General features: G+C 48.3%; 1 protein-coding gene across 13 annotated transcripts in view; it reads right to left on the reverse strand.

Annotated features, from left to right (window-relative positions):
- AOPEP (aminopeptidase O (putative)) overlaps nt 1-26,214 on the reverse strand; it is a 348,963-nt gene that overhangs the window by 146,621 nt on the left and 176,128 nt on the right. For 11 of the 13 annotated variants that reach the window (XR_005831814.1, XR_005831819.1, XR_005831818.1 and 8 more), the window contains 2 exons: nt 16,566-16,755; nt 12,407-12,513 (listed from right to left, as the gene is read on the reverse strand). The exons of the other annotated variants lie outside the window; for them this stretch is intronic. Coding sequence is in view for 5 of the 11 variants with exons in the window: in XM_040620156.1 (XP_040476090.1) it covers nt 12,407-12,513; nt 16,566-16,755 (297 nt within the window). In the remaining 6 variants the exon portion in view is untranslated. The remainder of the gene's footprint in view (nt 1-12,406; nt 12,514-16,565; nt 16,756-26,214) is intronic. 13 annotated transcript variants of the gene reach the window in all.

Raw genomic sequence — 26,214 nt, forward strand, 5'->3', positions numbered from 1 at the left:
AAAAAAAAAAAAAGAATAATGCTTCTATGGACATTTGTGTACACGTTTGTGGGTGAACTTATGTCTTCATTTCTCTTGGGTAAATACCTAGGAGTAGAGTTGCGGGGCTGAATGGTAACTACACGTGTAAACTTCTGAAGAGCGGTCCGACTGCTGTGCAAAGGAGCTGCACCCGTTCACTCCCACCAACAGTGTAGGAGAGCTCTAATTTCTCCAAAACCTTTCTAGCCCTTGTTCTTATCTGACTTTTCAGGACAGCTGTCCTAGTAGGTCTGAAGTGATAACTCACTGAAGTTTTGATTTGCATTTCCCTGATGGCTAGTAGTACCACATATCTTTTTATGTGCTTATTGGCCATTCGCGTACCTTCTTTGGAGAAATGTCTATTTAGATCCTTCGCCCATTTTTTCCCCCTTCGTCCATTTTTCAATTGAGTTATTTGTCTTTTGTCCAACTTATTGCTGAACTGTAAGAATGCTTTATATATCCTGGATACAAGTCCTCTCAGATATATGATTTGCAAATATTTTCTCCCATTCTGTGGGTTGTCTTTTCACTTTCTTGATGGAACCCTTTGAAACACGAAAGTTCTTAATTTTGATGAAGTCCAATTTATTGATTTTTTTCCCCCTTTTAGTCACGTATTTTAGTTTAAGAAATTGTGCCCTAATCCAAGGCCATGAAGACTTATACCTATGATTTTTTTCTAATAGTCTTACAATTTCCACTCTTACATTTAGGTCTTTGATCCATATTGAGTTAATTTTTGTATGTGGTACAAAGCAAAAGGTCTAACTTCATTCTTCTGCATGTGGATATCCAGTTGTCCCATGGCCATTTGTTGAAAAGACTATTCTTTCTCTCACTAAATGGTTTTGGCACCCTCGTCAAAAACCGAATGACCGTAAGAGAAAGAAGAGTTTGTTTCTAGACTCTCAATTTCATTCCATTGGTCTATATGTCTGTCCTTAATGCCAGTATCACACTATGTTGATTACTGTAGCTCTGTGGTAAGTATTGGAATTGAGAAGTGTGAGTCCTCAACCTCTGTTATTTGGCTAGTCATTCTGGGTCCCTTGAATTTCCATATGAACTTTAGGATCAGCTTGTCCATTTCCGCAAAAAGAACAGGCAGCTGGAATTTTGACACTGGTTCCATAGATCAGTATAGGGAGTGTTGCCACTTTAACAATCTTAAGGCTTCCATCTCATGAACACGAGCTGTTTTTCCATTTATATGGTTCTTCTTTAATTTCTTTCAATAATGTTTTATAGTTTCCAGTGTATGTGTTGCACTTCTGTGTTAAATTTATTCCTAAGCATTTAATTATTTTTTATGTTATTGCAAATGAAGTTGTTTTCTCAATTTCATGTTCCGATTTTTACAGCTAGTATATAGAAGAAACACAATGGACTTTATTATATTGATCTTGTATCTTGTAATCTTACTGAACTTGTTGATTAGTTCTAACAGTTTTTTGCAGGGAGGATTCTCAGGATTTCCTCCATATAACATAATGTTATCCGCAAAAAGAGATAGTTTTACTTCTTCCTTTCCAACCTGGGTGCCTTTGATTTCACTTTCTTGCCTAACGCCTTGGCTAGAACCTCCAGCACAAACTTTTTTTTTTTTTTTAAGATTTTTTATTTATTGATTTGACAGAGATAGACAGCCAACGAGAGAGGGAACACAAGCAGGGGGAGTGGGAGAGGAAGAAGCAGGCTCCCAGCGGAGGAGACAGATGTGGGACTCGATCCCAGAACGCCGGGATCACGCCCGGAGCCGAAGGCAGACGCTTAACCGCTGTGCCACCCAGGCGCCCCCTCCAGCACAATCTTGAGCAGAAGCATAACCACTCTTTATAATTCCTTCTCTCCTCAACCATTGACATGAAAGAGGAAGAAGCCCCTATAAAACTGCATTTTAACATGTAGTAGAATGTTCTTTTGTGTCTTTGCAGCAGGTCCAGGCAAACACCTGTATTGTTTTTTTGTCAGCCATTCTGGGTCAAAACTATTGGCCAAAACACAAACGAAATGGCGGTGTGAGAGGATGAGAGTTTTTCTGAATGGGAAACTAACACTCATTAGCCAAGAATGTAATGTATACCGTGCTAGGACTGGCTGAGTGAGTGAAATGTCCTCAGAGGCTGGGCAAAATAAGAGTGAATTATTATAGATCGGTTTATGTATATGAATTATTTTTTAAGGAAAATCTTTTTTAAGGATTATAATGAATCAGTGCCACACCGGGCAGCAATACAGAAGTATGCATATATACTTATAAAATTTATTTTCAGAAGGAGTCACAAGAAAATTGCTAGCAGTGATTATTTTAGGGTGAAGACTACAAGGTTGGGGATGAAATTTTACACCTTTCTAAACTGTTTGAGTTTTCCTGTTATGTACTTTTAACTAAACAGTGATTATGAACTGTTTTATTTCTTCTTTATGCTTTTCTATATTTAAAAAACCCTATCAAATGTAATTGCAAAAATGAAACACCGTGTACAGTAAATATGTAATTAGGGGCCTATCAAGCAGAATTCCATCCCTCCCTTAGAAATACCTGAGTGATGAATAACCAGGGAATGGTCTAGAAAAATGAACAGGGAGTGTTATTTGAGTTCAAATATTCAGGACATGTCTCTCATCTTTGTGGGTAAAAGAAGTGAGAACTGAGGGAGTCCCTCCAACAGGAAACAGGAACTGAGTGGGCAGCTCAGGGGGATAGAGCTGGCCTTCGAAACAGGAAAGTGCAGAGGCTGCTTCTGGCTAGCTGAGAGCCTTTAAGCTTGTCAGAAAATGCTGGCACAGGTACAGCTCCGTCCTGTCACGAAAGGGTAGAAACTGTCTACACAGCTAGCCTGCTAGTGAGTGTGGTTTCAAAAAAGAGAACTAGACAGAAACAGTGGAGGTGAGGGGGATCCCGGGCCTGAGGGATGGAGAATGGAGGGTAGGAATCGCCAGATACAGGAACTCTGTAGGCCAGTGTCAGCGGTTGGAACCCAGGTAAGAACTCTCAAAGCCATAGAGGCAAGAATTGCTTTCTTCTCTGGGCTGTGGTCAGAATCTGCTCAGAATGCCAGGGGAATTGTACCGAGTGGAGCCAGAGGGGACACTAGCCCAGCCCTAAGGTAGAGATTAGACCACAAGTAGGTTCCAGGAAGGTATGAAGATTCCATTTGTCTCAGAAGCATTGCCAAGTTAATTCTGACCTCAAGCTATTAGTTTGAGCATCTTTGTTTAATGTTCAAACTTTTTTGGGGTTTGTTTTTGCTTTTAATCCCATCTTTTCATTTGTAACCAGGCATTTTTGCCTCCCCCGGCCCCTCTCTTTTTAAACATCCTCTTAACGTCTTAATAAAATTAACTTTTTGGGCATTCTAGCCAATTGCAAGTTTGTCAAGAGGAAAGGTAGGTGTTTCCAGGCTCTGGTGGGTAAAGAGACAGGAGCAGGGCGCCTGTGTGGTCACCAGGGTAGTGTGGCAGCAGTGAAAGAAGAGATAGAAACCAGGATAAACCAGAAGAGAGAGTGAGACTGGCTGTGGCAGCTGCGTCCTTGTGTCCTCTGTCACTCGTTGGGCAAACACTGACCAGGTGTCAGAGGGTCTAGATGACAGACCCTAAGACGTGTTGAGTATTTACTATAGGATGAACCATTGGAAATTGACGATACCGAGCCATTTTAGATCCATCAAAACGGCAATTCTCTGTGATTCAACCCAATATATGTATTCTAACTGACTTGTATGTATTCATCACATTATCCCCCCACGCTCATCTGTAAAGTAGAAACAATTGCGTGTATATTCCCATGTTATAGTGAGGAGACCAAAACCCATTGTGCCTGTGTAACTCTCTAAAGGTCGCACAGCGAGTTGAAGAGTCAAGATAGGACTCAAACCCAGGCGCTCTGGCTTCCAAGCTTACTCTCTAAACCCTAGACTACTCTCCTGGCTTGAGACCTGAAGACCAACGTGCTCTGGAGATAGCCCAGGCCTGCATTCTCAGACGGTTTTTCTCTAAAATGAGGCAGGACAGACCAGGCTTTAGCCAAGAAGGAACTGGGACTGTTGCCTTTCACTCTGTTAAAGTCATAACAAACTTCACAAAGCCCACATATTCAACCACTTCCTTTAATGGGTCAATCCTTATCTGCAATCAGAGAAAGCTTTACATCATATTAGTAGAAGCCTTCTTTGAAGCTGTATTGACATTTCGACCAGTTTTGAACTTAGAGCCTTAGGCCAATCAGGAAAAGCATCCCAAGCTCTTCTAAACCCAGGTGTGGGTTCCTGAAATGCCACCCAATTCCATCTGGCTGCTAGACTCTGTCTCTCTGATCATGTGTGATCTCACAGGCTCGGTAACCTTTCCAGAACTCCCATTTTCATTATGTCATTCCTGGAACTGAAAATAGCTCCCCAACGCCTGGATGGTCACATGCAAACTCTTGAATCTGACCTCTAAGGAACTCCATTACTTAGCCTGTCCCTCCCTGGCCCTCTCCGGTCTCACGGGTTCCTGATGGCTATCCTCTCCAGGGAGCTCATTCTCACTTAATGCCCATTTCCATAATTAACCGACTGTTTATGCCTGCCAGGCTTTGCTCCTTGAATTCCCTTCCTTCCAGTTCTTTCCCAGTCTCAATGCTAGCCCTTCTTACCATCCCAGCTCAAACCTCACACCTTCCCAGCGGCCCTTTCTAGCTAAGCCTACCAATACTAACCTCTCAGTCCTTAGAACCCTGAGGATACAGCCTAGGGTTTTTCTATGTACTGTGTTGTGACCAGTATTTCAACCCTATGTAAATAATATAGAAAGACCATCAGGGACAGAGCTTGTGTCACCTATGACATTCATTTCCTCAACATTTATCAAGTACCCATTCAGTGCCCAACCCTGTAGTACATAGAGGTAAAGAAAACACAGTCCCTGGGCTCAAAAGGCTCATGACCCAGAAGAAAGATGCATTAGGTTAGACCATACGAAATTACTGTTTCTGTAGCTTAAAAATGGTCAAATATTGGCTATATAATGTGGCTCATTACAAATACAATAATCAAATAACGTAGTAAGATCAGGGATGAGGATACCACCAGAGCATGTAGGGGGTACAGAGGAGGGTCATGCGCTTGTCAGGAGACAGCCTGAGACTTCTGGAACACAGAGATATATGTGCTGAATCGTGACGATCTGGAGTCATGTGACAAGCGGAGGATATTCTAATAGAGACAACATGAAGACAAGGCAAGGCGATAAGAAAGAACAGGTAGACAGTAAATGTTATGGGCTGCATTATATTTCTCCAAAATGTTTATGTTGAAGCCCTAACCCCTAGTACCTCAGAAGGTGACTCCATTTAGAGATAGGGCCTTTAAAGAGCTAGGTCGGTTAAAACGAGGCATTTGGTTGGTAGCCTTTATGAGAAGAGGCGACTCGGACGTACAAAGAGACACCAGGAGTGCAGACACGCAGAGGAGGGACTGTGTGAGGACTCAGCGAGAAGGGGCCACCTGCAAGCCAAGGAGACAGGCTGCAGCAGAAGCCAAACCTGCTGACACCTCCACCTTGGACTTTCAGCCTCCAGAACCGTAAGAAATACATTTCCACATACTGGTCTGTGGCATTTTGCTATGGCAGCCCTGGCAAACTGGTACCATAGGGTTGGAGTTGAACTAAGGGAGGTGGCTGGAGGGTGACGCAAACGATGGCAAGAGAAGAGACTGTCCCAACAGGCAGGACAGCTGGTGCGGGGCGCTGTGCCCGCTGTGTTAAGGAACCCGACGTTTCTCCTGGAGGCGAAGGGAAGCTTTTGGAGAGTTTTAAGCAAGGAGGTGGCAGAATCAGAAGGCGTTTCAAGGAGAGCTCCCCAGTGGCAACAAGGAAGGTGGATTTGATGACTAGAGACAAAAAGATCAATTTGGAGGCTGTTGGATTGGTGCCAGCGAGTTATTAAGTTCCAACCAAGGAGACAGCAGTATGAGGAATGGAGAAGGACCCAGCTGAGAATACTTATGAGGAAGGTTCATAGTGGTGGCTGAAACCCTCCCAGGATAAGGAGTAGAGAGGAGGGAGGAATCGGGAGACTCCCAGTTTTGACCTGGGATGAGCGTGGGAACATGAGCCACCACCGATGAGCTCACTGCCATAGGAGGCGAGCCGATGGGGCCCAGGGAGCGGGGTTAGCAGTGTGAAAGGCCTGTAGGGTCACCAGGAAGACAGGATGTCACATGGGTAGCTAAGCAGTCACATCTGATCTTTGAGAGAGAGCAGGGCTGGCCTGGAGATGTGGGAGCCTCCAGCAAAGAGGGGAGGTATGGCCAGCAGTGCCCACTCCCCATTCACAATCCGTGGGGCCTTTATCATCTGTGTGCACATCAACTCCTGGCATGTTCTCTATGGCTCTTCATCAGATGTGGCTCTCAGGTGGCCCCAGCCTGTTTTGCCCGCAAAAACACAAGAGTCGGAAGTACGTGGGAACATACATCCGTCGAAGCAATGGGGACAGGTGCAGGGATGTGTACACAGTCTGGGCTTTATCCCGGGGGGACAACTCTGAGACTGACCCACACCACCTCCAGAGCCATCCTAGGTGACTTGACTTGATATCACGGCACTCTGGCTTGGCCTCCTCCCCTTCTCCTCGCTTCTACTTCCCGTCCTAGGCAATCTTCCTAATAAATCTCCTCCACGTGAATCTTGTCTCCGGGTCTGCTTTTGGGGAATCCCACCCACGACAGAGGGTGTAGATGAGACCACACCAGAACAATGGATGGCAAAGAGCAGAGCCCCCTAGGGAATACCAGCTCTGAAGAGGCAGGTGAAGAGAAGAGCCTGAAGAAGAAGATGGAGGAGGGACAGCAGAGGGGTACCCATGAGCCAGATGACATGTTGCCAGGAAAGCCAGTTGACAGAGATTTCCAGAACAGAAGACTTGTCAATAGTACCAAATAAAGCAGAAGAGTCCCACTAACATAAAGACTGGAATATGTTCACAGAATCTGGTGATCAGAACGGCAAAATGACCCCAGGAAAAAAATAGTTTCCCTGGACTCATGACCCTAGCCCAACGTTCCAAGTGATGGGAACTTCATTCTCCCTTCATAAATGGATCCTCCCTTCCCTTCTTTCTAAGTTCTAGATTTACGTCAATGCACACACATTTCCATTGCCATCTCTGGAACTAGAAATGTGTCTTCAGTTGTACTGACACTGACAGGTTGGCTCTCGGGCCTCTGAACGGTCGGAGAGATGTGGGTGTTGATGCATTTACAGAATTGAAGGAAGAACATGGCTAATGGCCTCAGTTTTCCCGGGGGGACAGGAGGCAAGACAAGGAAGGGAGGGCGGGGAAGGGGGGAAGGTCTGGAATGGATACTGAAGGCCACAGGGAAGGGAGCTGCCTGGGGAAGAGGGAAAGGATTTGTTCCCAGCCTGTGGGGCCACTGGAACCCGAAGTGGGCACGCTGGGGGTCTCAGGCCCCGGGACGGAGGAACAGCGGAGGCTGAGCCTCTGGGCTGGAGGTGGGTGTGTGGCAGTGACAAGAGACTCTCAAAGGAGGGGAGCCTCCCATGAGACAGGTTTGGGTGGCTGCGAGTGGATGAGTTCCCATATGTGGGTGGGAAAAGACTGCTGTGTTCTTCAAGGATCAGAAATAAAAATTTTGAGAAAAACTTCAGAGGTGAAAGCTTCATGCATACCAGATTTCAAAAGTCTTATTGTTTAAATGTTTAATATTTATTTATTTATTTATTTATTATTTTTAAAGATTTTATTTATTTATTTGACAGAGATAGAGACAGCCAGCGAGAGAGGGAACACAAGCAGGGGGAGTGGGAGAGGAAGAAGCAGGCTCCCAGCAGAGCAGGGAGCCCGGTGCAGGGCTCGATCCCAGGGTCCTGGGATCACGCCCTGAGCCCATGGCAGACGTTTAACGACTGAGCCACCCAGGCGCCCCACCCATGATTTTTTTAAAAAGATTTTATGTATTTATTTGACAGAGTGAGAGGGCACAAGCAGGGGGAGCAGCAGAGGGAGAAGCAGGCTCCCCGCTGAGCAGGGAGCCTGAGGCAGGGCTCGATCCCTGATCCCCGGACCCTGGGATCGTGACCTGAGCTGAAGGCAGATGCTTGACCAACTGAGCCACCCCTAAAAGTTTTAAGTGGAACATACAGCGCTTAGGCGTCATGCAAACTCAGAGCCTGCGGCACGCACAGCTCATTCCGCCTATGGAGAGGGGCACGCTGGGGCCTTCCCCCGTCATTATGGACGGGCTCTGTGACCAGGGAATGCGGCATTTGTGAGGAAGGTAGGAGAAGACACCTGCGTTCCTCCAGAATTCCACCTTCCGTGGAGGCAGCAGCTAGGAGAAAGAGCCACATCAGATTCTGGGCCCGTCAGCGCCTCCTCAACAGGATATATTGTCACGTTCTTCTCAGCACAAGCTCGACTTCAACAATGAATCCAGAAAAGAGGGGAAGTGATAATAAATCACAAGCAATAAAAACCAACAGAGATTTCTTCTGACCCCGCCGCCGTAGCTCTTCACCCCGCGGGCCTGTCGGAGTAGTACACTAACAGAGTAGGGCCCTTCAGAGAGAGAACGCTGGAACCCAGCAGTGCCCCCGGGACCAGAGGCACCGGAGCCTTGCAGAAGGCCCTGCGCATCTTCCTTGGCAAGAGTCACGATGGCTGCAAGGTCAAGGGTGGAGTGGGGGTGGAAACAACTGGAGAGCAGAGTGGTGGCGGCCAGCCAGAGTAGGCCGGCAGTAAGACCAGCTTCACCTGGTGCACGGCTGTGCCCGGAGTTGGTGGACAGGTGAGGGAGAGTCTGAGGAGAGCCACCGGGGTCTGGTATATGGGAAAAGCATCTTGAACAATTAACAAATGAGAAGAGGCGTAGAGTCAGTAATGTGACCCCTAACCTTTTGAAACTATGAGCAAATCGCCATGCCTCAACAGCCTGCAGCCACATTACAGGCTTCCCAGCCAAGGAAGGCTGAGAAGGAAAACACAGGAACTGTTGTAACCAAATGAATCTCACCATCGGGTCAATCCAGGACACATCTGATGAGAGCCATGCTCACCACTGGATGTATGGGAGACATGACTGGAAAACGGTTCCTGTAGATGACTAAAATCAGCAAGCCAGAGCCAAACACAATTTTAGTTTTTCTCTTCTCACTTTGTTAATACTCCAATATCTATAATCAACACAATGTCGAGTTTTCTTCCTTCCTGATAGCCACCGAAATAATCAGACACATGCACTCATGTGTAAAAAGACAAAGATACTTGGTCCAAGAATACTTTTTTTTTACCCTGACCTTCATATCCTTCCACAGTTCAAGATACCTGCAGTGGTTTTTTGGTTTTGTTTGGTTTTTAATGCAACTAAATGCTATATGGAGTTCCTTGAAGGCAGAGAGAAAGTGTGTAGGGGAAAGAAGGTCATTTCCATCCCTGGATTCCAATCTCTGTTCTGCTCTGTATCAGCTGTATGAGGCTGGACCCCTTAATCCCTCTTTCTGAGGTGTGAGTCGTCTAAGTATAGACGCGGAATAGCCAGCAGGAGGGGTGGGGAAGGACTGGCAGCAGAGCGCAAGGAAATCTAGGAGAGGGTGACACAGAAGCCAAGAGAAGAAAGTGCTTTTAGAAGAAGGAGTGGTCAACCATGTTGAAAGCTGCAGCAAAGATGAGTAAGAGAAGCTTCCATTTTGTCTGTCAACACCGAGGAGCGAGGAACATATCAAGACACAAACCAAGACTTCTAAATTGTTCTTGGTACAGCATTTCAAGGCCATGGGCTATCTTGAAAGGGAGCTGGGGGGGGGGGGGGGGGGGGGATAGCATCTTTGATTACCGTCTTGTTTTAAGTGACTTCTTTCCCAAGGTCTTATTTGCATATTAAACCAAAATAAAATCTGAGAATAAATTTTTATAACTCTGATTCTTTTTTTTCCTTTCACTTTCAGTAATTTCTAGGCTCTCTGTGCCCATTTAAGGGAGAATTCGAAAGGATGGGAGTAAACTAAACCTTGACTATATAATTCGAGGCAGGTTCATGAACATTTCCTCTTCATTGTAAGCACATCTGATAACAATAGTTTCCATACTGATGTGCAACAAATCTTTCAAATGCAGTCATTTCATGGTTTGCCTAAATTTAGGCAAACACAATTTCTGAATACTAAGAAAAAGAAAAACAAATGCCATAATAAGCTTTCCAGCACAAGAGCCTAAAAATAGTGTATTTCTTCTCCCAGCTCTACACACACAGGAAAAGCCCTTGGCCATCAGAGGCTGGGTTGATCACAGCTCCGTCGAGTCCAGACAGAAGGTTCTCCTCGCGTGCATACTGACTTCCCCGTGTGTGGCTGGCCTGCTTATAAACTGGGAGCACATTTCATCAACTAATGTTCATTATGATGCCCCCTTCTCCCCCCACACCACCAATTCCCGAGCCCCTCTTCTGGCTCTCCACCTTCCACCTCTTCCCTAGCTTTCCTCTCTCCCTGGTGATTTCAGTGTGCTCAAAGTTTTTAGTACTTATAGACCGAATGTTCCAATCTCTCCAGTGGGCGGCTGACTCGTAGACCCCACTAAGTTCTCAATATTGAGTATCTGTTTGGCATCCCAAACTTAACGTATACAAAACTGGGATTTTTTGCTTTTTCTTCCCGATGTCTTGGCTGTCTCACCAAACGGCCTCCCCATCGACCCAGTGGCTCAAGTCAAAAGCCTGGAATTATTCTGGACATTCTCATCTCTCTCTTCTCCACACTCAATGACCAAAGACCCACCAGCTCCACCACCCGAACACGTCTCAGATGGGTCGGCCACTGCTGCCACTAGGACATCTTGCATATGGATGACTGCAAGGTTCTAACCGTCCTCCTTCCCATCCCTCGGTGGCCTGCAGTCCATCCCCCAGCTGCCAGAGCAGCCCTGAAAACACAAGACAGACCAGGATCCCTCCTGGCTACAGGCCCTGGGGCGCATTCCGTTGCACTTCGGCCTAAGGCTCACTGGCCTGACTCCTGCCTGCCTCTCTCTGCCCATCTGGCCACACCGCCCTCCTTTCTGTTCCTCAAGCACCAGCCTGCCAAGCCCTTTCCTGCTTCGGTGCCTGTGTGGTCCTCAGAGATGCCTTCCGTTCCTGGCACTTCTCGCCATCTGAAATGAGCTGTGAAGGCAACAGGGTCCCACTAGGCGGAAGCTAGGTGACAGCGGGGACCCTGTCCACCTCCGTCATGGGGATAGCCGTCCCACTGGCTGAGGGCAGAGGGGTGCAAGGAGCGGGGCTGGGTGGAGAATGCAGGGCTCCCGGCTCTGGCTCTAGCTCTACTAAACAATGGATGAGTCAGCAGACCGCAGAGGTTTTGTACGCGAGCGCGAGAGCGGGGGACTTCTTCTTTGTGGGAAGAGCGGCCACACCCCAGGCGGCCATGCGGCACAAAAGCGCCAGCCAGCCTCCCTGGGGCCAGGCTGGGCTTGGTGCATTGCTCTCAGACTTGGGCCTCAGTGGGCAATCCCTGTGGAGGGGGGATGTTTATTTAAAAACAAACAACTGAACCGGTTCAGGCTGGCTTCTGCCCCAAAGATAGACTGGCCTTGTCATCTAAACTGGGGGGCGACTGCTGGATGGCTGTCTTCCCACCTGACAGCGGATTCCACGCCCTTGGCTGTAGTGGAGGGGGGGCGGGATGAAAGCTTCTGTTGTCATAGCAATCGCAGTATTCCTGGGGCCTAGGCTTGGGCTTGCAGATAAACAATGATTTAGAGAAACGAAGAAAATGAGCAAAGCAGAGAAGGGCAAAAACGGAATATGGCAAGCAGTAATCCTAGAGGTAAGCACTGCAAGACACACGTGGAAACCACACGCAGGAGCGAGGAGTGGAATCTTCCCCAGGCACCGGAGTGGCCTCCTGCTGGGAGGACCCGAAACAAAAGGCCCCATTGACACCAACATCTGTTACTACTAAACACTTAGGAATCAATATTTTCATAAAGGTTTGTTGTTGTTGTTATTGTTGTTTTCCTTTTGGCTTAGAGGGTGACTATGTGTCAGACTACCAAACCCCCACCTTGTCCAAGTCCTCACAAAGTCACCACACAAAGTGACTATTAGAACTTCAAACAAAGAATTTGGTCCTGAAAATGGCCTTGTGTTCATTTTTTCCTGAACAGAGACACCAGAAAAACGTCAGCGGGCAAATCTAAACCCACGCCCTGAAAGACTTCAAACATAACAATCACATCCCTGGGAAGATGAGTGACCTAACCCAATTTGATTTAAAAAGGAAAGAGAACAGATTTAATAGCCGGCCAGGATGCGTCTTGAAGGGAAGAAGGGGGAGGCAGAGGATGAGAAGGGAANGAGATCGCGGGGCGCTTTACCTCAACACCTGCATCTCCTCGGGCGAGTTCCGCACCTCGTCCTGGAGGCGACACCAGCGCAGACAAGCCTTCAGCTCCTGCCGCTCCTGTGCCTCGTGGGGGGCCAGCTGCTTGGGCCACAGACACACAAACACATGTGCACAAAACAGTCACTGTGGTCCTCGTGCGGGGTCACAGCCGCCCGATGGAGCAGCTTGCTCAGTTTCAGGGTGACGGCACAGATAGCCTCCCCGCCATGCCTGGCACCCCATCAGAAAAGTCACAGGGCCAAAGGGGTCTGGTAGGTCCTCACACGAAGACCCAGCCGCTCACTCTCCTGCTGGTGACGGAGCTGGGCCTGGCTGTCTGGAACCCACCCCCTCACACACCCCAGGGCCCAGAAAGAGCAGGCTTCCCTAGAGGGCCGTTTCCACTCTGATTCCATCCAGCCCTTTCCTGCTTTGTCTTCCTGCACAGGGTGGGGAAGGTCGCCTCCATTTACCTTCTGCTTTTCCCAGCCTTCAGTTTGGTTAAGGGCTGTTTACAGTGGAGCCTGCTAATGCAGCCCAGATGATTCTGTCTGCATACAACCAGAAAGAGTGTATTGCCTGGATTCACTCCGGGGGAGGGGGACGCCATCACACCCTGCCCTGCTGGCGAGAACCAGCCGCTGCCACTAGGCGCATGAGGCCCCATGGCTCAAGTCTCTGTAAGGGAGGGCAGCAGAACATCCGCCTGGGAGGGAGATGTCAGTATCAACAGGCATTTCTGGAAATGAAAGATCCTTAAGAGTTGATTCAACAGGTATTTACTGAGTCTCTGCCAGACCCTGGGTACAACATGGACACAGCCTGTAAGAACACTAGCCATGAGAGTGTGGCGATGGCAGAGGTTAAGGAAGGACCTAGATGCCCTCTGGCCAACCAGGTGAATCAGAAGCCTTCCCTGAGGAGGTGGTGGGGCCTGCACCGGTCCCCGGTCCCCGGGGAAAGCAGGAGTCAGCCTGGGGAGGAGGGACTTCAGGAAGAGGGAAAGCATGTGCAGGGTTCAAGGGGCCTGGAAAGAGCATGATATGTTTGGAGAACCGTGAGGGATGTGGTCGGGTGGGGAGCGGGCCATTACCTGGGGAGAGACAGAGGTGCCAAGTAGCCAGCAGAGGCCAGACGAGCCACAGATTCTGTGTGCCCTGTTGCTAGGGGCCGAATCATGAGTGGAAAATTCATATGCTGAAGCTCTAACCCCCATTGTGACCGTACTTAGAGATGGGGCCTTTAAGGAGGTAATTACGACTGATGAGGTTATTAGGGTCGGCCCTGGTCCAGCAGGACTGGTGTCCTTACAAGAAAAGTAAGAGACACCAGAGCTCGCTCTCTACATGTGCACAGAGGAAATGCAAGGGACAACAGAGAGAGGAGGTGGCCGCCACCGAGCCAGGGAAGAAGGGTGTCACCGGAATCCAGGCCTGTCAGCGCCTTGATCTTGGACTTCCAGCCTCCAGAACCACGAGCAAACAAGTGTTGTTGAAGCCCCCCGGTCTGTGGTATTGTGTTACGGCGGCCCAAGCTAAGACACCTGTGAGGAGGTTAGACTTTATCCAGGTTGATGACAAGTTACATGATGCAATCTTGCAACTAACTCAGTTCCCTTCCCCTGTGGACCACCACTCCAAGCGGAACGCCACTCTCTACCTCTTCGTTCAGTGGTTTCCCCCTCCCTCACTTTGCCGTGCTCGCTAATGTTCAGTGCTGCAGAGCAGTCACCTGGAGCAAGTGGCCGATGTGCGCCACCCCCACCTCCCCCGAGGCATCTGCTGCTGACCAGGAGAGTCCGGTGGCCGACCCACCCTCCCCTGCCCTGAAGAGCCTTCCTCTTCTGCTTGGAAGGTCTGCTGCAGACACTCATCAGGGACCAAGAGCAGCTCCTTCGAGGAAGGGGCTAGAGTAATCGATGTGCTCTGGAAAGGTTTCCAAACTTTGTGCTGGAATCCAGAATGGCCACTTTGCTTCACACCAAAGTGTTTTCACATATTGAAGAGATACTGCCTAGACCCTAAAGGATGACGAGGTGGGTTGTCCCCTGTTCCAGGTTAAGGGAAAGGGAGGTACAGAGAAACCACAACTTCTACTTTCCCTTTGAGGCCCATGTCAGAAGTCACCTTCTCCAAGAAGACTTTCTGGATCTGCTCAGGCCTGACCTCTCCCACCTTTGAACTCATACAATATTTGGTGTTTGCCTCTCTCTTCTAACTTATTTTCCTCTTCCCTCTACTGTGTGCTTTTCTTATCTTCACAGTTAAACTATGACCTCTTTCAGAGGAGGGCTGGGTCTCACTCATCCTTTTATCCCTACAGGTCTAGCACAGAACGGACACACAGAAGGTATGCAGCTGTGGGATGAGGCCAGACCGGCTTCATGCCTCTCTTAGTGGAGATGGACATATTCAGGGCAGTAAGAGGCAGAACCTAAGCAATGAGACTCAGGACTGACCCTCTGAAAACATGGGCAGGGGCCAAAGCAATGGAGGAGTGCTTTTTGGGGATACAGGAGATAAAGAACAGAGAGATCATCGTTAGATGCCTGAAATATACTCACGATTACCAAGAACAGCACAAATCTGATCGTCTCAGGACAGAAGCACCCCAGAGAAGGGATGATGATAGAGGCTCAATTATATCGGCCTATTTAACCCTTGCTGAATGCCCACTGTGCGTCAGTCAGGTGGTGGAAAATACAGAGAGAAAGAGAAGAGAAAAAGAGCACTGGCATTTCCTGCACGAGCTCCATAATTATCCCGTTCGCCATGCCAGCTGATGCATTCTTATAAGTATTTCCCAAATGAGGAAACTGAGGGTCAGGGAGGCTATGTAATCTACCTACATTTCCAGAGCTGGTTGACAGCATGGCTGGGATTCCCTGCCCGATCCGACTCCAAATGCCACCACCTTGCCCAGATCTGCCACATGGCCTCTCTTCACTGTGTGGCAGGGGACACAGATGCACACACTGCTGGCCAAGGTGCCGCGGGGGTGGGAGGGTGAGTAAGCTGCAGCTCCACTCTGAAAGAGGTCACAGTCTAGTTGTGAGGACAGGAGGAAAAAGAAAGAAGTGAGGAAAAAGGGGTAAGTACCAAATACTGTGGGAGTTTAAAGCTTCTAGAATGGTAAGTATTGTGAGTGGAATGATCAGTCTGGGCTATCCAGAGAAGGTGATCTTCGGCTGGTTAGTGAAAAATAAACAGGATTTCAACAGGCAGAAGGAACTTGAACAAAAGCATACGGGTATGCACAACCTTGAGGATTTCAGAAAATGTTAACTAGTCCAGTGTGTAAGGGGTGGGAATGGCCCGGAAAAGAGTGACCAAATATTAGGAACTGAAAAATAAGCAGGAGGCAGTTGAGCTGCCATATCCTCGTTAGAACCGGCAGTCAGCTCTTTAAAGTAGAGGTTGTAAACTGGGAGCGTGGTGCCCATACCTCTGGGTATGTTTAGTTGGCATAGGATTTTTACATTACTAAATCTCACATAAAAATCCAGATTTAGAACTTCCTTTGAAACAACTAGGAGGCCAGGCTCCACTGAGCCCGCCCGCCGATACCACCACGCTTGGTCCCAGCAGAGGGGAGGCTGCCATTTTGTCCCTGCCCTCAGCACTCCCTAACCTACAATACCAGCCGCTTTATTCTTCATTACTTGCCAGCTGACATCTGAGACCATGCCTCCTGATTTAAAGTTTCATCTTATTAGTAAAAAAAAAAACAAAACACCCCCAAAACCAAAAAACAACCAAACACAAGTCAGTGTCGCCACAACCATAACCACAGGGGAGTGCTTGAGCATGCCACGGCATGACCTTCTCTTCTAGTCTTTGCTCAAACGTCCACCATCAGAGAGGCCTTCTCTCGGTGCCTTGTAAAACCGGGCTTCCCCGCCACTCCGCCCAGCCTCAGCTGCCTTCACGGTGCTCGCCACCTGCCATGGCAGGGATGTGCTTGTCTGTTTCACTGTCCCCTCTCCTATCCCTACAGGGAGAACCCCCAGGGCTCAGGGAGTCCCCTCTCTCCCCAGCATACAGCACAGTCCTAGCGTGCCAGAAGCCCTCTCTGAACCTGTGGAATGAACGGATGCCCATGAACAGAGTCTGATCCAGGTCGGGAAATGCTTAGGGTCACTGTAACCCTACCTGCTGCGCTTCGGCCCAGAACACGTCTTCCAAGTGAGTGGCGAACCCTTCGCTCAGCCACTCCTCCGTCCAGTCCCGGGCCCCGATGGCTAGGCCAAACCAGGCGTGAGCGATTTCATGGCAGAGCCGGGTCCCACAGAGATGGTTCGCTCCCGTCAAGATGCTCTGAGAGAGGAAGATGATGTGTGGGCTGTGGATAATGGGGGAGAAAACACACGGGAGTCTTGTTAGAGCCTGCCCTCGCGGCTGCCCCACGGGGCGGCTTTCTCAGCCTGGCGAGCCTGTTATTCCCGTGTGCATGCCAGATCACGACCCGTAGGCTTGCAGCTTAGATGCTTTCAGAAATAAATCAAGCGGCGGTTTACGTTTCTGGCAGCGGTTGAGGTGGCTGTTTGTGCCAAGCAGTTGTCTCCGTCATCCAACGGCTATTACCTGTAATGAGTAACCTGCACCAAAGTTTTATACCGAAGAAATGACAAGGCAATGGAAGCATTTACTCTGAAATCTGGACTGTAAAAGAAGAGCAGGTGTGAGACTGTGAAGCCCATGTTGTCAAGAGAGTGATCAAAGAAGCCCCTTCAGCCAAAAATCCGAGCAGCTTACACACAAATTGAGAAGTCATGCAGAAGGACAGGAAAAGCCGAGAAGAATGGGAAGTTTTATACCGAAGAAATGACAAGGCAATGGAAGCATTTACTCTGAAATCTGGACTGTAAAAGAAGAGCAGGTGTGAGACTGTGAAGCCCATGTTGTCAAGAGAGTGATCAAAGAAGCCCCTTCAGCCAAAAATCCGAGCAGCTTACACACAAATTGAGAAGTCATGCAGAAGGACAGGAAAAGCCGAGAAGAATGGGACCAAAATTTTCCATTTCAGACTGGGGCTGGCTATGGAGTTAACACACTAACAGGTGTCATGGGTGGGCGAGGTTTCCCAGAGACTTGGAGAAGGGCTGAGTCTCTGTAAGGCAAAGCTTCTCAAAGGTCTCACACCCAGGTGTGCAAACGCCCCGGGGCTGGCACCAGCTGGGGAGATTTATCTAATCGCATTTTCCATACCTTGTTTTAAAACCCCAAATACCATGATTAGAATTGCATAGACGAAGTGGGAGAAAGGGAGGCTGAAAGCAGAAGAGATGGAGAGAAAAACTTCTGTGTGTCCACCTTCCACATTGCTCATTGATCCAGGACTTGTTTAAGTTTTATTCATGAAGAATTTGCTCTTAAAAAAACCCAAAAAACCCCAAAACCTCTCCTCCATCAATTGAACGAGAACAGTTGTGAAACCTCCCAAATTAAGAAACCGTACACACTGGTTCCTTCCTTCAAAAGCCATTTGTTTGCTATCATGTCGGGTGCACACAAGCCAGGACCGCGCGCCGATCCGTCCTCCGCCCCCACGGCCACCAGTGGAGAAAGCCCCACCTGCACTGCCCTTGCACAACATCGCCCATTCAGCTCTGAGAGCTCCACTGAAATCACAGGGGCCACGTGTGCCAAAATAGACAGCTTTCATGTGAAATAATAACAGGGCAGGCGCGCAAATGAAAAGCGTCTGCCAGGCCCTCGGCAGAGCCCACCAGAAACCCCGGGAATTAAAAGTGCACTTGGGGCATTTAGGACACGGGGGTCATGCGCGGCAGGCGCCAGCCAACAAGAAAAGGAGGCAGGAAAGAGCGAGAATGGGAGGGAGGCCAGATGGAAGGAAGGAAGAGAGGAAGGCGGGAGGAAGGAACGGAGAGGCACAGGAGCTAACCTCCTTCTTACTGAGCAAGTTGCCCCGTGGAGAAGACAAACTGCGAAACCTGGCATTTTCAAGTCAATGACCCCTTGCTCTGGCATGTGCAGCGCTACAAAGAAAAGCCACAGAAATGTACCAAGTAAATAACATTCCAGACATACTGCTGGCAGCACTTCACCCTTTTGGCTAAAACAAAACAGAAGTAACTGCAGGCCTTGTAAACAGGCTCCAAGACAAGCCTGTGTCGGAAGGGTCTGCGGGCCAGAGACACAGACGGTGTGCACACAGTGACAGAGACGGGAGGGCTGACCCACCCGCTCAACCCAGGGAGGTTACACAAGCTGATGACTGAAATCGCAGCCAGACTGGTCATGAAGAAAAAGCCTGCCCTGTCCGCGGTGACCGCTCACTGTTCTGTCCCAGTGTGGAAGCCTAGCCAAGGCCCATTTATGCAAATATCAAAGTCTAGAGAGCCTGAAGGAATGCACAAAAGCAGCTGGGGGGGGGTGGCGGCTGTGCGTTTTCCTGCCCTTTAATCTTTTCCCTCCAACGGCCTTTGTTGTCTCCACCAGACCTCCTTCCCCACCTGCCAGGACTCCACTGGCGCTGGGCCCCGTGTGTCTTGGCTGGGCTCAGGGCGGAATCCTACACTTCCACTTCCCATCCCCAGTCCCTTCTTCCTAGCCGGGAATAAATATACTTCCTACTGTCTTCTGAGAAAGATCAAAGCTTAAATGTCCTCCTGGGTCGGAAGGAAGGGCGTTTCACTTGATATAAGGGACCCTATTATCAGTGGAAAACACGACCTTCTCCCTGAAAAGCAATTTTCCAGTTGAGAACCAGATCCTAAATTGTCCTGCAGTGGAGTCGGCCCTCTGAGGTGGGTTTTACCTGTGGGCTACTCTGGGGTCGTATTTTCCTATGAAGGAAATGGCTTCCTTCTTAAAACTAAATTAAAAACATGGAGTCAGGTTTTGATAACCTTTCTCAAGGGTTGTTAACAAAATTTTGACATAAAAGAACCAATAGAATTTACTTTTAAGGAGAATTTCCTCCTCTCCTTTCGACCCCACAAGTCAGAATTTCTCCTGTCAAGCAGGATTTTTTAAACCGCTTTTTTTCAACAGTGAGTGGGGAAAAGTATAATGCTCTTAAGCTCCCTTCAAGGATTAATATTAAATACTCCTTTACCAACAGATAATCTACTTCCTGCCCACCTTCAAGATAGAATGGATGTTTAGAATTTTCTACTTCTACCTTAGCCTTGATTTATAAATTTCACCCCTGGGTTCCTCACACATTCCCGCGTTCTCAGAGCCTTATTCATGGTCCTAATCAGCCAGCAGGTCATCCGTCTTCACTCTGACAAGGCCCACTGGAAAACAGGTTTTCTTGTTCTCCCCTGAAAGGGCCTGTGTCAGCTGCCTCCACAAATGCCAAATTGTCGATTCATCATTGCAGAGGATGGAAGATAATCACTTCAATAATATCTTCATCCTAAAGACAGTCTTTTTTTTTTTTTTTAATTCACAGAGTTTATCACTTCTCGACTTCAATAATATCTTCATCCTAAAGACAGTCTTTTTTTTTTTAATTCACAGAGTTTATCACTTCTCCCAAATAAGAGATGGGCGGGAAAGTAATACTTTCAACTCTCAGAAAGCACCGGCCCCCTGGCTTGCATTCTCCATCATAAATTCCCTTTCGCTACACGTGGTCGAGGAGGACAGCGGGCGGCCAGGCAGGGGGGCGGCACAGAGCGACAGCAGGACACGTGTTCTCATTCTTTCCCAGGAGACCACCAGCGGGGCTGCTCCCTCCGGAGGAGGCCACGTGGTGTTGGATGTCTGCTGCCTTGCCCCTCGAGATTAAAAATATCATTTCTGGCCCGAAAGCAGCTTCCCAAGACTGTTCCTAAAAGCTACCTCCCCACCCAGATTAGAAGGCTGTGCCTGTTAATTTAAAACATGCTTCCAGCAGAGGAGGAAGGAGTGCCTTCATTACTCTCAAGAGCCGCTCCAATCCTTCGGGAGGAATTCAATTTGGAGCGGAAATGGAGAATTTCATCAGATCCTAAGCAGGGGCTGTTCTGTGATTTATTTCAGCTTTGTCCAGGGAGACGTGACCAGCGTGGCCCATCCCACTGCCCAAGAGAGAGGTCCAGCCCTTACCCGCTTCTGCTCAGTTCTGCGCCTCAGCCGGTCAGAGGGGGCTGCGGTGCGACCAGGAGGACAGGAAATGGCTTTCCGTTAAGGACAAGAAGAGCCCCAGGCCACCCCTCCCATGATACTGGAGCTAATTGCAATATCCCCGGGGGGAGCAGATTCACTTTTTATACGGATCCTTGGGAAGTGCGTCCAGGAAACCAACTTACACTCCTCAAACTTGAGCTTCTTAGTGATTCAAAGTTTTTCACAATCTCCACACGTGGACCCCAGTATCCCATTAGGGAGAGGAAGGATGAACCAGGAAAGAGGGAAACAGAGGCTCCTTTCCCTCCAAAGACAAACTGGATAGCTTTAAGGGTCTCATAATCGCGTGAAAGCAACTTTTGCTTGTATGACTTAATGACTTGCTAATTTAATTTGGACAACTAAAAGTAGACTCATAGTTAGCCTGGGGCAACCTGCAAGGGAGGACAAATCTTAGCTACCACTCCCGAAGATTCAGGATGTGTTTCCTCTTTCATTCTAAGGTGTGATGTGATACACGCCGAGCACTTCAACCCATGTTTTTACAAAGCAAAATGTTCAACTTGGGGCCCCTCTTCTCTGCAATGAATTCCTGCAGTCCCCCTCTCCTGCATGCAATCTAATGTAGGGGCTGCATCCGTGGTCCCAAAGGCAAAGGGGTGGCCCAGATGACCTGGAGAGCCCTGGCTCCCATCTGGCTCTGAGATGGCTCAGTAGGGACTAGCTACGTTCCATCTGCCCCATCTGGCAGCCCACTGTGGCCACACAGCATAGTCTTTAAACTGGAGCCATAGAAGATGAGGGAATGTTCTTCTGGGGACAGGGATTTTCAGGAGCTTGAGGTAGAAACCAGTTCTAAAAACGTGAAGATAACTTACTACATCTGATCAACACTGGGATCTAGGTTCGAGAGAAAAGGGTAACATTAAGTATAAGTTTTCCTTTAAAAATTCTGAATAGCAAATAGGCAGTAAAACATCTACTCATTTACCTAAATGGATTTTGGCTGAAACTGCCAACATAACTAGAGCAGAGAGTGACTAAGAGAATGCCCAGAGCCACATTCCAGAGATTTCTACCAAAAATGTATCTTCCTTCTAAAGACTCCTTCTTGCTTGAGCACTTGCTGTGTGCTAGGCACTGTACGTCATATCTGACCTACCTCATGACCTGAGGAGATAGATTTTATTATTGCCTCCATTTTACAGATTATAAAAGTGAGGTAGAGAAAGGTAAAGTGACTAGCTCAAGGTCACACAGCTGGCAAGTAATGGCATATACGCTCTTGACCCCAAAGCCTTACTCTAACCCACTAGCCCAGGGTCATTGGGTTTAGACCTACAACTTCTGGGCTCCCATCCCTCTGTGCCAAGCCCAGGGGTACAATGATGCCCTTGTTGGAGCTCCATCTTCAGAGTCCACCCAAGGGAAGCCATCAGCCATGCCCTGGGACCTCTGTCCCTGAAATCTATGTCATAGCCAGAACTGGCCCAGGGTTATCAGGCCTTTTGATCACAGAGCTTCAGCCTCTTCCTTGTGGGAAGGAGGGTGAGGATGGAAGGGATAGGGGACAAAGCAAGGAAAACATCACTACTCCACTTCTGATATCCCCAAAGGACCTAAATTCCTGAACGTAACACCTCATTCTTCCTAACCCTGTCCTATGCCAGGAGCCCCTTGTGGACCACTTCAAGGGGATGCTTAGATACCCAAGCAGGTGCAAAGGCACTCAGGCCAGTCCCTAGGAGCCCAGAAAGAGCAACAGGTCAGACTCTCCCTGACCTCTATCTCCCACCCATTTGTGCTACAGCCTGATTTTTTTTAACATTATTTTTTAGAGCAGTGTTAGGGTCACAACAAAACTAGCAGAGGGTACGGAGTTCCTATATACCCCCTCCACCCACACATTCCCAACCTCCCCTGCTATCAACATGCCCCATCAAAATGGTGCAGTTGTTACTGCAATTGATGAACATACATTGATGCCTCATTATCAGAGTCTATGGTTTACTTTAGGGTTCACTGTTGTGGTGGTACATTCTATCAGTTTGGACAAATGTATGAATGTAACCACCATTACAGTATCACACAGCACACGGAGTAATTTCACTGCCCTAAACAATCCTCTGATTTTTTTTTTTTTCAAGAAGAGATGGTTTAAAGCAGATCACAAACTCAAACGATCACAGGAGCCAAGAACATTATAAAATGAGGGATGTCGGAGATGAGGGAAGTAGACAAAGAGATGAGGAAATAGAGAAGGAGAAGGGGAAATAGATAAGGAGAGAGGGAAACAGACAAGGAGCGGGGAAGGAGTCAAGGAGATGGGGAAGGAGACAAGGAGATGGGGAAGGAGACAAGGAGATGGGGAAGGAAACAAGGAGATAATGGGGAAGTAGACAAGGAGGGGGGAAATAGACAAGGAGGGGGGAAGGAGTCAAGGAGATGGTGGAGAAGGAGACAAGGAGAAGAGGGAAGGGGACAAGGAGATGGGGAAGGGGACATGGAGAGGTGGGAAACAGATAAAATGAGGAAAGCAGATAACAAAAGGAAAGAGGAAGTAGACAAGATGGGAAGTGAATAACAAGATGAAGGAAGGAGATTAGGGAGTGATAAGGATATAGGGCAACAGGTAACTACAACAGGGAAGTAGAAAACAATAGGGGGAAATAGGCAGCAATTTTTTAAAACACCATGTGCAAACAAACCAACCTATGGACGGGGGCTACAATTTTCCCATCTCTGGTTTAAAGCAGTTATCTTAGGGGAAGAAGCTTATGCTTCCATTGCACACAGAGGTGTAATGACTGATGTCTGCATCCCACCAGGGTTCGCTTGGGTGCTCATGGAAGATGGGGAAAGGCTCAAAAGCTGAGCACAGATGACAGCTGGCAGGAGAGAGGGGGCTCCTAGTGAGGCACAAGGAGGTAAGAAGGGGAGGCGCTGGGGACACCAAAACATTTTTGCCCTCTTCGTAATTTGGGTTAGGGTTGGCCTTAGACCTATTGCTAATGGGAAAAGTAACAGCATGGCAGTGACAAAACAGAGACTATCTCTGGCTCTAGCAAACACAGAGACCACTTCTGACTCAAGAAAACGGAGGCCATCTTTGACAGAGTGTTTAGCTATCAAAAAGTAGAGCAGTGGACGCTGCCCTTCTGCCCCACTGGGCAAATCGTCCATGGGGAACGCTGTCCAGACCTCAGCCCTGCATGCTCAGTGCAGACAGTGCTAACAGCCAATTATTAGGAGCTGGCTACCTCTAACTCGGGCTACCCTGCCTGAGGAAGGTGGTAGTGGTTGGCATCTAGTGGTTCAGCTCATCTAAAAAGCTAAATAAAGCTACAAGTGGATGTCTCAGGTTTTAAAGCTAAAGAATCAGAGGCCAGTATCTGAATGATTCAACTAGATTTGGACTTCTTTCCTTCTGAATCGTAGCATGCACGTTCAACCTATGGAGTCTTTGTTTTCTCACAGATGAGAACAAAGAGACAACTTTTTTTGAAGTTACTGAACACTCTGGTGTTTTGGACACCAGGGACCCACGTACGAAAACTACATGAACAATATTTTTCGCAGCCGAGCATGTCTTTTGAATCATGGAATCACTGATGAACCGAGAGCTGTGCATTTTCTGCAGATCTAGAGAATGCTTCTGGTAAGTAATTACCAATTAAAACATGTTGGCAGCCTCCACTGGAGCACATGGATGACAAAACGTGATTCTCTCCACTCCCTCACCCCCCTCCTGCTCCCATCCTCCCCACCAGGGTGATGATGTTTGTTCCCATAAAAAGAGCTAATAAAATTAGCTTCCCCTGTGATAGAGGGGAAATCTTTATTTAATAAAATAATGCATTTTGCTTCATTCCCAGAACAGCAACAAAATGGCGCAACTGAGAACCACAACAGCTCATCCAGTTGGTTTTCGCTGCGCGTACAAGTCTGTCATTTGTGGCCACGCAGAAGCCTGGAGAGCCGCTTCATGAAGCAACACGTTCAGGCAGCTTGCACAACCCTCAGTGAGAAGAGCGTGGTTACAGGTTTCCTTCGAAACACGGTGTGAACACTCTTTGGGCCCACAAATCATGTCATCCCATGTTCCTCGTCTAGAAAATGAAACTGTGGGGATTTCCCAAAGAGTACTCAGAAATGGACCTGGTGGGTGGTGGGGGTGGGGAGGTCATCCATTGCTTCCACAACTGAGAGGCACTCTGGGAATCTGAAATCTCAGGATGTAGTCGGGAAGATGTGTAAGTGCTGTGCTGGGGGCTGGCGAGAGCACACAGGAGGCAGAAAAGCGGGTCTGGATGGCGGGAGGCCTGAGCAGAGCAGGGCACCGCAGGCGGAGAGAAAGACGTCCTGGAAGCAGACGTGCAGAAGCCAGGGTCCTCATGTTAGACAGCCACGCTGTCAGCTAGCTTTCAAAGCACTAGGCTATTCTGCGTCAGAACAAGCCCCAGAGCTGCCTTAGGGCATGGCCTCACAGAATCAGATCTCTCTCTAAACCAAAGGTAGAGCCAGGAAGACAGATGCAAGGTTCCCTAATGGCTGGTCCGATGGTGGTGGAGGTGGTGGGGGAAAAGGATAGGAAAAACAAAATAATGATGATGGTGAACCTTAGGACATGCTTACTCTCTCCCAGCGCGGTTCTGCATACTTCGCCTCACTAACCCACTCAATTCTGACAACAATCCCGCGAGGGAGGTGTTATTATTATTATCATCCCCATTTTACACACAAGTGAACTAAGCCACGGAGAAGTCACATCGCTTGTGCAAAGATCCCATAGTTAGTACGTGTTGGAGCGGATTCCAACACCGGCAGCCTGGCTCGTGCACATGTTTTCCTTGATCAACATCAGTGTGCTTTGGGGTCACCTGGGGGTAGGGTTGCTAGATAAATATAAGACACCCAGTGAAATCCGGATTTCAGATAAACAATGAATACTTTTTTTAGTGTATGTCATGTCCCATGCAATATTCGCTAAACCTGGCAACCCTACTTGGTGGGCTCGTTAGAACAGATCACTGGGCTCCCACCTCCACAGTCAGAGGCCTGGGCAGGACCTGAGATTCAGCATTTCTGTGAGTTCCCAGGGGATGCTGACGTTGCTGGTCCAGGGACCACCCTTTGAGAGCCACAGACTTACATTGTGGGGGGCGGCATGGTGCTAACTTAAGAAAAAAAATCTGCTGCTGAAGCTTTAAGTGGGACTATTTCCCCTTGAGATCCAGATTTATAATTATACGGAAAATGTGAAAGATCTGGCCACACTAGCCCCACATTCCCAGGTCACGGCTGCAGCTGAAGAGCAGCTGATCCTTTTAGAGGGGTCTCTGGCCCTCAGACCCCAGCTCCCCACCGCTCCTTCCTGTCTCCCCACCCAACCACTGGCTGAGTCCACTTATGGATAATCATGTGTGGTTTTTACCTCCTCCTCTCTTATAGCAGGATTAAGAGAAAAGCAAACTACTTCTTCTACCCGTTTCTCCGTTAGAGTGCGCAGAGAAGACCAAGTGTTGTAGGCGGTGCTCCGCCACTCACTCATTTGTATTTGCTGCCTGGCTCCTTATAAGCAGGAGGACCTAATCTCTTATTTAGTTTTTCTTATGAAAAATTCCATCAACCTTGTTCGTGTCTAGAAAACAGTTCAGCAAACTCTTGTTTCATGGAGAGGCCAAAGACCCAAACAAACCTCAGCCTCACTCAAGTCCGT

The sequence above is a fragment of the Ursus maritimus genome, unplaced genomic scaffold, assembly GCF_017311325.1.
Source record: "Ursus maritimus isolate PB19 unplaced genomic scaffold, ASM1731132v1 scaffold_34, whole genome shotgun sequence".
In the NCBI taxonomy this organism is placed as follows: Eukaryota; Metazoa; Chordata; class Mammalia; order Carnivora; family Ursidae; genus Ursus; species Ursus maritimus.